Source organism: Protomyctophum bolini (genome assembly GCF_963924005.1).
Source record: "Protomyctophum bolini genome assembly, chromosome: 18".
In the NCBI taxonomy this organism is placed as follows: domain Eukaryota; kingdom Metazoa; phylum Chordata; class Actinopteri; order Myctophiformes; family Myctophidae; genus Protomyctophum; species Protomyctophum bolini.
Genome location: NC_137879.1, coordinates 40,107,192 through 40,121,622, shown reverse-complemented (window position 1 = coordinate 40,121,622; position 14,431 = coordinate 40,107,192). Strand labels below are relative to the sequence as shown.

General features: G+C 41.4%; 1 protein-coding gene across 1 annotated transcript; it reads left to right on the top strand.

Moving 5' to 3' along the window:
- Positions 1-4,164: 4,164 nt before the first annotated feature.
- On the top strand, positions 4,165-9,310 carry LOC308333693 (acidic mammalian chitinase-like; the record flags this gene model as incomplete). Its single annotated transcript, XM_080790148.1, has 10 exons — positions 4,165-4,189; positions 4,626-4,827; positions 5,186-5,242; positions 5,363-5,528; positions 6,098-6,222; positions 6,625-6,748; positions 7,609-7,794; positions 8,233-8,355; positions 8,750-8,891; positions 9,297-9,310. The coding sequence occupies 10 exons, from the start codon at positions 4,165-4,167 to the stop codon at positions 9,308-9,310; spliced, it is 1,164 nt and encodes a 387-aa protein (XP_080646274.1).
- Between the last annotated feature and the right edge of the window lie 5,121 nt (positions 9,311-14,431).

Sequence of the window (14,431 nt, the reverse complement as noted above, 5' to 3'; positions counted from 1 at the left end):
GCCTGGGGAAAGTGAACGAGCCTTGCGTCATCCTCGTCCCCCGCCGGCTGTGGTGGAGCTGCGGGGAGTGCAGGCACGGCTTTCCGCATGGCTCTCAAACGCGATGTGCCTACTGTAGATTATTCTCGTGAGTTGTGGACTCGTGTAGGCATATTGATTTTGAGATGTTTCCTCGTGGACGTGGTGCAACTGGTAGCCTACAAGTTGCAACAACCTTTGCAGGGAACTATAGCATCGAATTTATTGCACTTTGCATGCTCAGCCTCAGAGTCATTTCCCTCTCTGTTAACCACACTTTGGAGATCTCTTCGACATACTGTCCCACTCGCTCCGCGGCGGTCGCTGAATGCACAGAACAGTGGGCGTATCCTCCCCGACCCCACACACTCATGTAGGTGGGGTGACGTCACCTCAGGCTCTGCTTGCATGGAATGCATGCATGCACAGACACAGCGGAGCTAAATGACGACTGATGAGAACCGTTTGGGGAACCGTTAATACGAAAACGATGGAACCTTCTACCACAGGTCGTTTCGAGGAAGCAATCTGATTGGTTGAAACAGCCTTCTAGCCGGTGGTTAAACCAGCACTGTTCGCCACCTAATCAAAACAAATAACTTCAGTGACGCTTGCGGAACTCGACTCCGTCTCGTTCCAGACCGCATCCCTGTCGTGGCAATAATCACGTTAACCCACACCCACTCGTGTAATATTGCTTAAGTCTTAAACAGGCCAGACACAATGTACTCTGAGGCATCTCCATCTAGGAGGCCTGTTCCATTACTATGAATGAACCAGCAGGGAACATTTACTCCATTCCTATAGTCCTTCTGCAAGCCTCTGTGGACTAGAGTTCTCATCGGGTGATGAGATGAGAACTCTAGCACACATGCACACGCACACACCACCACCTGTGCCCCTGCGTGACTGTACCGCCCGTTGAGAAACGTTACTTCTAGAAGTTCAACCTTTTTTAGGTGTTAAAGGTGTGTCCCAGGGGTCAACTTTAGGACCCCTTCTGTTTTCTATTTATTTATTTTTATTTATTTTTATTTATTTTTATTTATTTATTTATTTATTTATTTATTTATTTATTTATTTATTTATTTATGTGCACAATCTGCCATCAATTTTTAGACACAGTTTTTCCCAGCTTTATGCCGATAATAAGGTCATCTACACATAACTCCTTCAACTGTGTTGAAGGAATAAAAGTTAAATAGCGTTTGAGGTAAATAGGATAATTTAAATAAATACATTTAAAAACCAGTTGAAGCCAGTGCATCCATTGAAGTCTGTCGTACATTATGCAATGGTGTGTGAGAAAAGGACAGCCGAGGACAGTCTATTGTATGCATTGTTAAGTGGAACAAGATCAGATTTTGAGGCATTTTGATAAACCACATCACAATAGTCGAATAGTGGAAGTACTAATAAAGCCAGTTTCTTGCGTACACTGAGTGAAAAGCCGTTTCTGGATCTATATAAAGCATTTATTCCGAAGTTAACCTTTTTTTTTAACACATGGTTAATATGAGATTTGAATGCGAGTTCTGGGTCCAACCATACCGTGAGATATTTAATGTTGTCAGCTTTTTGCAAAGTCGTGCCATCATTACTTGTTATAGTAAAGGAATCTGTTGTGGATTTGAGTTTAGGACTAGTACCAAAAATCATAATAAACCACTTTGACTTATTAATCAGTAATTTATTATGTAAGAGCCAATTTTATCATATTTTCTTCATTTAATCCTAGACCTTTTTTTCATTAACTCTGGAGTCAAATGAGGCGTGGTTTCTGAATTGTGTGTTGTTTGCTTATCTTTGCTTATAATCCAGATAAAAAGAACATGAAACAACTTGTTTCATGTTTTTTTTAATCTGGATGATAAGCAAAGATTGGCTACATTTGTGTTAATATGCATCAGTAGCCTTTCCATGTCTACTTTAGTCTAATTTATATACTCTTTTTTTGTAATAATTTTTATCCCACGATTTTGCTAATCATTTTCTCACCCAGTGTCAATTATCTAATGTAATCCAGGGCGCTACACTTCCTCTGCCAACCTGGGGGGGGGGGGGGGGGGGGGGGCAGAGGACTGACCTCATGCTTCCTTATATGCATGAGGAGTCCAAAATGCTTCTTTTCACCTGACAGGGGGGAGTTTCCCTGGCCATTTATAGTTATACTCCATTGTAAGACGGTGTTGCATCCTGAAAAGCCCAAAACTTGTCACAATGCAACGTGGCATGTAGATTTGACATGTTATGTTATCATGTTATCATGGTACTGACATGATACTGACATGATATGATACTGACATGATACTGTCATGATACCGACCATGACACTGACCATGATACTGACATGATACTGACCATGACAATGACCATGATACTGACCATGACAATGACCATGATACTGACATGATACCGACCATGATATACACTGTCATGATATGTCAGTAGTTTATCAATCAAGCAATCAATCAGTCAATGTTTGGGAAACACGCACACAGTATAAAACATAATATTTAGATTTTTCTTGGTCATATTCTCCAAATCATAATAATAATAACTAAATAAATATTCACTAAACACCACTGAGCCACTAAGAAGACGAATTGGTCGAATTACGAACATCATTTTTGGCTAGACTTTTCAAGTGAATGTACACTTTAAGTCATTAAAACACCTTGATTATTCAACTTTATGCATTATGCATTATTCAACAACAGAAAATATATTCAACAACAGAAAATAACAAACAGCTAGCATGGTAAAATTGTGTGTGTGTGATTACAGCAACACTGAAACACATTGAAGGGTGGTTGTATTTACACAACGTAGTTTCAGGAGTGGAGACCAGCCTCTGCATAACACTGAAACACATTGAAGGGTGGTTGTATTTATCAACGTTATTTTTCAAATTTGCCATCCTCCTCCACCCCAACCTCCACCGTGCGTGCGTGCGTGTGTGTGTGTGTTTTGCTTATCTTTTCTTATCATCCAGATAAAAACAAAAGATTGACTACATTTGTGTCAATATGCATCAGTAGCCTTTCCATGTCTACTTTAGTCCAATGTATAGTTATTCTCCACTGTAAGACAGGACAGACACTTTACTGTTCCTTTGGTTAGTATTGAATTTGGTAAACATTCCTTTTCTTTTAAAGCCCCTACAGACTGGAATACTTTACCAGCTAACATTAGATCCATCTCAACATTCCCAGTTTTTAAAAGTGTTACTTTAAAGTTGTATGTTCTTGCTATCGGTAAATATGCCATTATATCACCATGTTTATTTCGTTAATTCATTATTTTATTTTGTATTTGCGAATGCAGTGAGCACTTACTATGAGACCTAGCAGATCATGTCTGTCTGTCTGTGCGTGTCCCCCCCCTTTGTGCCCATATATGGAGCTGAGTGATTTGTTTGTGATTGATGCAACACACTCCATATTTGGACGTATAGCTGCTTTGGGGACTCCTTATATGGTTATGAATAAGTTAAAAACAAAGTTAAAAATAACTTAACTTAAAAACTTAAACTTAAAAATACGAACTGCGTTCGCTTCCCGCGTTTGCGCGTCTTACTGGTACTATTATTATTATTTTATTTTTGCACTCACTGTATAGGACGTGGCGTTTTCATAATGTGTTCTATGATTTCATTAAATGCCGTAATGTGGTCTGCAATGTTTAGTGTTTTGTCTTGTCCATGTATGTTGTATGTAATTTGTTTTGTTTTATTGTTTACATGTACAATAATGATTGTGACATGTATCTGTGTTGGGAGCCCCTCGAAAACGAGATGGTACATCTCAAGGGGTCTTTTTTCCTAATAAAGAAACTTGAATCATCATCTTTCACACATTTTGCACATGAAGCCTTGTAAAAGTGTGTGCGGTGGAATGTATACAAACCTGTATAACCTTTATTTGACTTCTAATTGTCTGCAAATCATATCATTGTTGAATAACACTTGAAAGTTATCGGCACAATTAACAACGCCAGTGGAAAACAGAAAAGGGCAATTAACTCCTGACCAAACAAATGATTTATCAGAATAACGAAGCCAGATCAAACATGTTTTACAGATATGGAGAGGAACATAAGGTATATAAGAGGCTTCTGGCCGTCAGTTAGTTGTACAGACGCACCATGGGCAAGCTTCTCATCTGTGTTGGTAAGTCGAGAAATTGCTGTTGAGGAAAACATTTTTCTGTGCAGAGCAGCAGAGGAAATGAACTGTATCTTTAGATTTACTATGAAACGGATATACTTTTCTTTTCAAAATAGTTGTTTAACAATATGATTCATATAACTGATGATTATAATAATATGTAGAAGGATTTATGTGCCATATATAGATTAATAACCGGAGGGTAAATCTTAGTGCTTGTCCTTACTGACCCAATTAAAACACCACTCCTTTTCCACTTTCTCTGGATCTCTCTCTCTCTCTCTCTCTCTCTCTCTCTCTCTCTCTCTCTGCAGGACTGGCTCTCCTGCTGCACGTGCAGCTAGGTAAGACTTGGTCCACTTGGTGTGTTACTCTCAAACGGCAAAAAAAAACAAAACAACAACAAGCCCTTATTTTGTCACTCGTCCCTTAATTGCAGGATCCTCCTACATCCTCTCATGTTACTTCACCAACTGGGGACAGTACCGTCACGGTGCTGGGAAGTACATGCCCACCGACATTGACCCGTGTCTCTGTGACCACTTCGTCTATGCCTTCGCTGGAATAGACAAAAACATGCAGATCACGACCACTGAGTGGAACGATGAGGCTCTCATGGAACAGCTCAACGATCTCATACAGTGAGCACACACACACACACACACACACACACACACTCTGAAATTCTGATTATATTTTATCATGCGCATGATCACAAAATCTAAGGCTATGTTTTTAGTCTCCCGGTTGACGTGATGTTTCAACCCTCCAGGCTGCTGTTGTGGGAAGATACATGCTTTTATCAAGCCATAAAATGTGCATGTCATTTTTAGATTTGAACCACTTTAACCATTAGTTCATACTTTGGCTGTTCACAAATAGCAGATATACAACCTCGTATAGCGTGTCACTTCTATCTATTCTACATCAGGAGGGATCAGGCTGACATAAAGGTGTGAGGACTCAACGTGATTTACATTTTTGTTTTGTTTTGTCCAGGAACGGCGCTGTGAGGACCCTGCTGGCCGTTGGTGGATGGAACGTAGGAACTTCTCAGTGAGTATTAAACATGAAACCTCAGATACTGTAAAGGCACTCTTTCTTTGACTCTTTTGGATGAATCTCTCTCCCTCTCCCTCTCCCTCTCCCTCTCCCTCTCCCTCTCCCTCCCCCCAGGTTCACATCCATGGTGTCCAGTCCTCATAGCCGTTCTATCTTCATCAAAAGCGTGGTCCTGTTCCTGCGTAATCAAGGCTTTGACGGTCTGGACATCGACTGGGAGTACCCAGGCTCTCGTGGCTCCCCACCTGAGGACAAGGCTCTCTTCACCGTCCTGTGTCAGGTCAGCCTTCTATCATGTTACAAGACATAACCACCTTAAAGGAGAATTCCATGCTAGAATGCTTTTTTATCTTTCTTACCTTTCTTTGTAGTCGTTATGTCCCCACCAAAGAGGTCCAGGTGTTTTTTTGTGCAAAAACTCCTTATTGGCTATTTCCCCTACCATAAGCCCTCAATGAATTGCATTGAATTGAATGGGGCTATGGGGTGTTGTGCTAATTCGCTTATTTCCATCAAAATAAGTAGTAAAGTGTGCCGCTTGGGATATTATTTACATTATGAAGAGAGGATATATACAAACAAATAATATTTTATATGCGAATTAGCACAACACCCCATAGCCCCATTCAATTCCCATTCCATTCAATGCAATTCATTTAGGGCTTATGGTAGGGGAAATAGCCAATAAGGAGCTTTTGCACAAAATAACACCTGGACCTCTTTGGTGGGGACGTAACGACTACAAAGAAAGGTAAGAAAGCATTTTAGTATGGAATTCTCCTTTAATGGCACCTTAAAATGTTGGAAATTTGTGGAAATCTTTCTCTTCACCACCTCCTGTCTCTGCAGGAGCTGTTGGCTGCCTTCGAGCTTGAAGGTCAGCGGACCAACCGTTCTCGTCTGATGCTCACCGCTGCCGTCGCTGCCGACAAGGGAGTGATAGACGCTGGATACGAAGTTTCCCAGCTCGGAGCGTCAGTATAGATAACACACAAACATACAAACAAGTATTTGGCTGCATGCAGGCATTATAGGCTATAGTATTTGTGTCTGTTAAGCTCCTACAATTTTCAAACGCTTCCGTCATACAGTCTGGTGCAACGAAAGCTCTGAATATGATGCAACGCTTCCTTCCCCGCTGATGCGATTCGTCTTTACAGTCGCTCAGAATCATAAATGACAATTTAATAAATAGCATCCTTTAAGCAGTTTCCCCAGACAGTGTGCGGTCGGTGTGGGACCTTAAAAAAAGAAAGAAAAAAAAAGAAAATTATATCATAGATTTCGGAACAATTGGACCTTCCTGGTTGTCCTATGCACTTTCACTAATATTTTCTTCAAATCCCCCTGACTCCCGCACATCTTTTCATCACCAGTATCCTGGACTACTTCCATGTGATGACCTACGACTTCCACGGCCCCTGGGCACACGTTACTGGAGAGAACAGTCCTGTGTGGCAGGGTCCAGCTGACAAGGGTGCCATGATCTACTTCAACGTGGTGAGTGTGGAGGTTCCTCGACATTCAAAACACAGTGAACCCCATTGGTTTCTAGTACAGACCCGGACCGCGACAGACCGCTTTGAAGCCACGTTTTCGGCGAAATTAAATCCGATGGCGGCGGGCATCTTCAGAGCAGAATCCCGAGAAACATACCGAATTTCATAATTAACCTCGTCGCCATGAAACCGCGGGTTATCATAATTACCCTTTGATAGCCGAACCCGCGGGTTTATAACTTTATATCAAAATGGACCGGCAGAAGCCAAGCACATACCTCTTTAACCTCTATACCTCGCCCAGGTTGCTATAGGCAACCTTCAGTGTCCCTCCAGGCACAAAGCGAAATGCGCGTGCACTAGTGTTGCGCGGGTCAGTGTTTTTTATGACACGCAGGTCCCGCATGAATTAATAATTTGACTCACCCGTCCGTCGCAGACATAGCCTACAGTAGAGTTATGCCAACAACAGGACTGGAGACACAGATGCTGAAAGAAAACGCCACTAAAGACCTGAGAAAAACTATTTGAAAATGTTTGGTGTTAACGTTGTCAAACCCCTCACTTATTAGCCTATACAATCCACACGCATGCAAACTCACACACACACATGCACGCACGCGAGCGCACGCACACACACACAGTGTGTCACACACACGCACACACTCGCGGGGAAAGGGATAGGTGCTGCTGGTGGTTATAAAAGATTTCACTCGCTCTGGAGTGTCGGTCAGATACCGTCAGAACACAAGGATGGAAGATGGTAGTAGACAACTCACCACTGTGTTCAAGGACAGCACGGGGAAAATAAATGTGTGCTGAAAGGCTATGCTGTATATTGTTTCCTTGTCCATATTATAGAACTACGCTATGAACTACTGGAAGAACCAGGGCGCCCCAGCTGAGAAGCTGCTGGTTGGTTTTGCCACCTACGGTAACACCTTCAAACTGGCTTCCTCTTCCAACACCGGTATCGGTGCTCCAAGCACTGGACCTGGACCTGCCGGTCAATTCACCGCCACGCCTGGAACCTGGGCCTACTATGAGGTATTTAACTCACCCTGGAACCTGGGCCTACTATGAGGTATTTAACTCACCCTGGAACCTGGGCCTACTATGAGGTATTTAACTCACCCTGGAATCTGGGCCTACTAGTATGAGGTATTTAACTCACCTGTCGCCAATTGCGCCTTTTGACGTCATTTTAATATCAATTGATTACGGTGATCAACTGTGTCCAGTATGCCCTCATAACACTCCGGTAGCGGTCAGCTAAATATCAGATGTTTTGGTGGAAATGTAAACAAAAGGTGACGTGCATTCACCAAAAGAAACTGCACATAAATAGACTTGTACAGCCATGTCAGAGGCAGAGATTGTACACGTCTCCAGTGCAACAAGGTTTTGCGTTCTATATAGAAACTACAAACTAATACAGTATAGATTTCACATTTGTTTCTAATGGCTTGTCTCTGCTTCATTCAGATCTGCGACTTCCTGAACCAGCAAGGAGTCACAGACGTCTGGGATGTCGCCCAGCAGGTGCCTTACGCCTACAACAGCCAGACCTGGGTTGGATTTGACAACGTTGTCAGCTATCAGGGCAAGGTGCATAGCAGCATTTCACATAATCGCTCAGATTTGTAGACACTAGTAGTTGCTTGCGTGAGCAGAGCGGCGCAAGTACTGTATTCGGCTGCGTATGTCCGGGATCAGGGAATGTGTATTTCTTTGGTGGCGTCTCTCGGCCAATCAGGGATTGGGTGATGACGTAACTATGTATGTTTATCTAAAAACATGTGTGACACGTGTGGATGACGTAACAGATTTAAGTTATTTATGAGGGAGGAAGTTACAAGCGTCGGATATAAGTCGCGTGCTCTGCTCGCGCACAAGTAGGCAAAGTAGTTCCTGCTTTTGTCATTTATTTTAACGCACTGGTACAGGCTGGCTGGTACACTGTTACAGGTACAGGTTAACTGGTTACTGTTAACTGGTACAGGTTGGCTGGCTGAAGAGGAGTGGTTTTGGTGGAGCCATGGTCTGGACTCTTGACATGGACGACTTCAGTGGCAATTTCTGTGGCCAGGGAAAATACCCTCTGATCAACGCCCTCAAGAAGGGCCTGGGAACCAAAGCTTCTGGTAACATGACGCACACACGCGTGGGCGCACACACACACACACACACACACACACACACACACACGCATGCACGCACGCAATACAAACTTCAGATTGATCATGGGGAAAGGTAGCAGAGAGGGGCAGTTTAGTGACAAGAACACACACCCTCAAAACTGTTTAGAGATTGCTACCATACCGTGATAGAACCAGGCCGTATACATCTTTGCCTGTTTCTGATGTGTTAAGTACTTGACCTCTGGCTATGCTCCTACACAAGTCTGATTATTCAGATAATGGATAACAGTCTACAGTATAGTGGGTTATTGGGTTAATTCAGCGGTGACAATACTACGTAGGCCTATTTCTAGTACAGAGTTCCATCTCTTGAGACATAATCCTCTTCTCCCTCCTCGTGTCATGCAGGCTGCAGTGCTTAGAGCTGGCTGAGATGGTCCAAGACCACGACGCAGGCCCATGTGCGTGGTGGGAAGGACCTGCTCCGTAACAGTTCTGTCTACTGATCACTGATGGAAATAAAACTGTACAATTCAAAACACCTGTCCAAGTTATTACTGGGATCCGATTGTTTTTACTTCCGTTACTTTCTTCAGTTCTTGATAATAATAATAATAATAAACATGTAAGAAAACAATAATAATAAACATGTAAGAAAACAAGAAATGAAGATCACTTAATTTGCTAAGTAAGTATCTATACGTCATTTGTCAGCCGATCGCCGTTTGCGGATGACGTATCTATACGCAAATATAACTATTTTTATTGAATACTTTAGTTCATCTTTGTTTGCGCCCGGACAATATATAAAGTAGCCCCGATCGCATCTTCAAAGATCCGGGTAGGTGATCCGGAAACCCCCCCCCCCCCCCCCTCCTGAAAAGAGGTGGCGGTCTATGTCTCTCTCTCGTTCTCGGAAAAGTATTCAGTGATGCTTGCGGAACTCGACTTTGTCTCGTTCCTTACCGCATCACTGTCGTGGCAATAATCACGTTAAACAACACCCTCTCGTGTAATATTGCTTAAGTCTTAAACAGAAACGATGTACTCTGAGGTTATCAGTAAGTCTTAAACAGGCCAGAAACGAGTTACTCTGAGGTTATCAGTAAGTCTTAAACAGGCCAGACACGAAGTACTCTGAGGTTATCAGTAGGGTTGGGATTCGTTAGGATTTTAACGGTTCCGAATCCTTCCCGGATCCCTCTTAACGGTTCCGGTTCCTAACGGTTCCCTTAACGGATCCCAATATAATTTTTTCCCTTTTATTTATAACTTTATTTATTTATTATAACTAACCTAATCAAGTACATAATAAACACAAATTCATTAATTAAATTATTGAAAATTTGTACTGTATATTGCAATTTGTACTGTATATTGCAGTTTGTACTGTATATTAAATATACAGTACATACACATTGCAATAATGATATTGTTGTGGTGACAAATGTCTTTAATGTTCAGATTAATTTAATATGAAGGACCCCTTGCCCTAATGGAAACAAATATGCTTTCTTAGATTATAATATCCTTTTAGCAGACCTTGTATTGAACTGTAGGCTACGTTCCTGTGCTTTTTTCTGCAAACTGTTTATAAAGTAATCAATCTATGGAGGTATATGCACCTAAACGCTGGGCTCAACAGTCACGCGATTAATTTAGAGACAAATCAAAAGCAGTTGAGTTTCTTATAAATTGTAAAATATAAGTGCAGACAAATTGATTTGGCTATATTTAACGTGATTCATATAATATCAGAAGGACGTCGAGTCATTGGCGGTCTAAATTAACACCATTAACAACGGCCTACAACACGCCTAATGAAAAGCTCTGTAGAAGTTTAGTAGTTTTTATTTTCTATTACGTTACTAGCCTGGGGAAAGTGAACGAGCCTTGCGTCATCCTCGTCCCCCGCCGGCTGTGGTGGAGCTGCGGGGAGTGCAGGCACGGCTTTCCGCATGGCTCTCAAACGCGATGTGCCTACTGTAGATTATTCTCGTGAGTTGTGGACTCGTGTAGGCATATTGATTTTGAGATGTTTCCTCGTGGACGTGGTGCAACTGGTAGCCTACAAGTTGCAACAACCTTTGCAGGGAACTATAGCATCGAATTTATTGCACTTTGCATGCTCAGCCTCAGAGTCATTTCCCTCTCTGTTAACCACACTTTGGAGATCTCTTCGACATACTGTCCCACTCGCTCCGCGGCGGTCGCTGAATGCACAGAACAGTGGGCGTATCCTCCCCGACCCCACACACTCATGTAGGTGGGGTGACGTCACCTCAGGCTCTGCTTGCATGGAATGCATGCATGCACAGACACAGCGGAGCTAAATGACGACTGATGAGAACCGTTTGGGGAACCGTTAATACGAAAACGATGGAACCTTCTACCACAGGTCGTTTCGAGGAAGCAATCTGATTGGTTGAAACAGCCTTCTAGCCGGTGGTTAAACCAGCACTGTTCGCCACCTAATCAAAACAAATAACTTCAGTGACGCTTGCGGAACTCGACTCCGTCTCGTTCCAGACCGCATCCCTGTCGTGGCAATAATCACGTTAACCCACACCCACTCGTGTAATATTGCTTAAGTCTTAAACAGGCCAGACACAATGTACTCTGAGGCATCTCCATCTAGGAGGCCTGTTCCATTACTATGAATGAACCAGCAGGGAACATTTACTCCATTCCTATAGTCCTTCTGCAAGCCTCTGTGGACTAGAGTTCTCATCGGGTGATGAGATGAGAACTCTAGCACACATGCACACGCACACACCACCACCTGTGCCCCTGCGTGACTGTACCGCCCGTTGAGAAACGTTACTTCTAGAAGTTCAACCTTTTTTAGGTGTTAAAGGTGTGTCCCAGGGGTTAACTTTAGGACCCCTTCTGTTTTCTATTTATTTATTTTTATTTATTTTTATTTATTTTTATTTATTTATTTATTTATTTATTTATTTATGTGCACAATCTGCCATCAATTTTTAGACACAGTTTTTCCCAGCTTTATGCCGATAATAAGGTCATCTACACATAACTCCTTCAACTGTGTTGAAGGAATAAAAGTTAAATAGCGTTTGAGGTAAATAGGATAATTTAAATAAATACATTTAAAAACCAGTTGAAGCCAGTGCATCCATTGAAGTCTGTCGTACATTATGCAATGGTGTGTGAGAAAAGGACAGCCGAGGACAGTCTATTGTATGCAGTGTTAAGTGGAACAAGATCAGATTTTGAGGCATTTTGATAAACCACATCACAATAGTCGAATAGTGGAAGTACTAATAAAGCCAGTTTCTTGCGTACACTGAGTGAAAAGCAGTTTCTGGATCTATATAAAGCATTTATTCCGAAGTTAACCTTTTTTTTAACACATGGTTAATACCGGTATGAGATTTGAATGCGAGTTCTGGGTCCAACCATACCGTGAGATATTTAATGTTGTCAGCTTTTTGCAAAGTCGTGCCATCATTACTTGTTATAGTAAAGGAATCTGTTGTGGATTTGAGTTTAGGACTAGTACCAAAAATCATAATAAACCACTTTGACTTATTAATCAGTAATTTATTATGTAAGAGCCAATTTTATTATATTTTCTTCATTTAATCCTAGACCTTTTTTTCATTAACTCTGGAGTCAAATGAGGCGTGGTTTCTGAATTGAAACAACTTGTTTCATGTTTTTTTTAATCTGGATGATAAGCAAAGATTGGCTACATTTGTGTTAATATGCATCAGTAGCCTTTCCATGTCTACTTTAGTCTAATTTATATACTCTTTTCTTTTAATAATTTTTATCCCACGATTTTGCTAATCATTTTCTCACCCAGTGTCAATTATCTAATGTAATCCTGGGCGCTACACTTCCTCTGCCAACCTGGGGGGGGGGGGGGGGGCAGAGGACTGACCTCATGCTTCCTTCTATGCATGAGGAGTCCAAAATGCTTCTTTTCACCTGACAGGGGGGAGTTTCCCTGGCCATTTATAGTTATACTCCATTGTAAGACGGTGTTGCATCCTGAAAAGCCCAAATCTTGTCACAATGCAACGTGGCATGTAGATTTGACATGTTATGTTATCATGTTATCATGGTACTGACATGATACTGACATGATATGATACTGACATGATACTGTCATGATACCGACCATGACACTGACCATGATACTGACATGATACTGACCATGACAATGACCATGATACTGACCATGACAATGACCATGATACTGACATGATACCGACCATGATATACACTGTCATGATATGTCAGTAGTTTATCAATCAAGCAATCAATCAGTCAATGTTTGGGAAACACGCACACAGTATAAAACATAATATTTAGATTTTTCTTGGTCATATTCTCCAAATCATAATAATAATAACTAAATAAATATTCACTAAACACCACTGAGCCACTAAGAAGACGAATTGGTCGAATTACGAACATCATTTTTGGCTAGACTTTTCAAGTGAATGTACACTTTAAGTCATTAAAACACCTTGATTATTCAACTTTATGCATTATGCATTATTCAACAACAGAAAATAACAAACAGCATGGTAAAATTGTGTGTGTGTGTGATTACAGCAACACTGAAACACATTGAAGGGTGGTTGTATTTACACAACGTAGTTTCAGGAGTGGAGACCAGCCTCTGCATAACACTGAAACACATTGAAGGGTGGTTGTATTTATCAACGTTATTTTTCAAATTTGCCATCCTCCTCCACCCCAACCTCCACCGTGCGTGCGTGTGTGCGTGTGTGTGTGTGTGTGTGTTTTGCTTATCTTTTCTTATCATCCAGATAAAAAGAACATGAAACAAAAGATTGACTACATTTGTGTCAATATGCATCAGTAGCCTTTCCATGTCTACTTTAGTCCAATGTATAGTTATTCTCCACTGTAAGACAGGACAGACACTTTACTGTTCCTTTGGTTAGTATTGAATTTGGTAAACATTCCTTTTCTTTTAAAGCCCCTACATACTGGAATACTTTACCAGCTAACATTAGATCCATCTCAACATTCCCAGTTTTTAAAAGTGTTACTTTAAAGTTGTATGTTCTTGCTATCGGTAAATATGCCATTATATCACCATGTTTATTATTTTATTTTGTATTTGCGAATGCAGTGAGCACTTACTATGAGACCTAGCAGATCATGTCTGTCTGTCTGTCTGTCTGTGCGTGTGTCCCCCCTTTGTGCCCATATATGGAGCTGAGTGATTTGTTTGTGATTGATGCAACACACTCCATATTTGGACGTATAGCTGCTTTGGGGACTCCTTATATGGTTATGGCTAAGTTAAAAACTTAACTTAAAAATAGCTTAACTTAAAAACTTAAACTTAAAAATACGAGCTGCGTTCGCTTCCCGCGTTTGCGCGTCTTACTGGTACTATTATCATTATTTTATTTTTGCACTCACTGTATAGGACGTGGCGTTTTCATAATGTGTTCTATGATTTGATTAAATGCCGTAATGTGGTCTGCAATGTTTAGTGTTTTGTCTTGTCCATGTATGTTGTATGTAATTTGTTT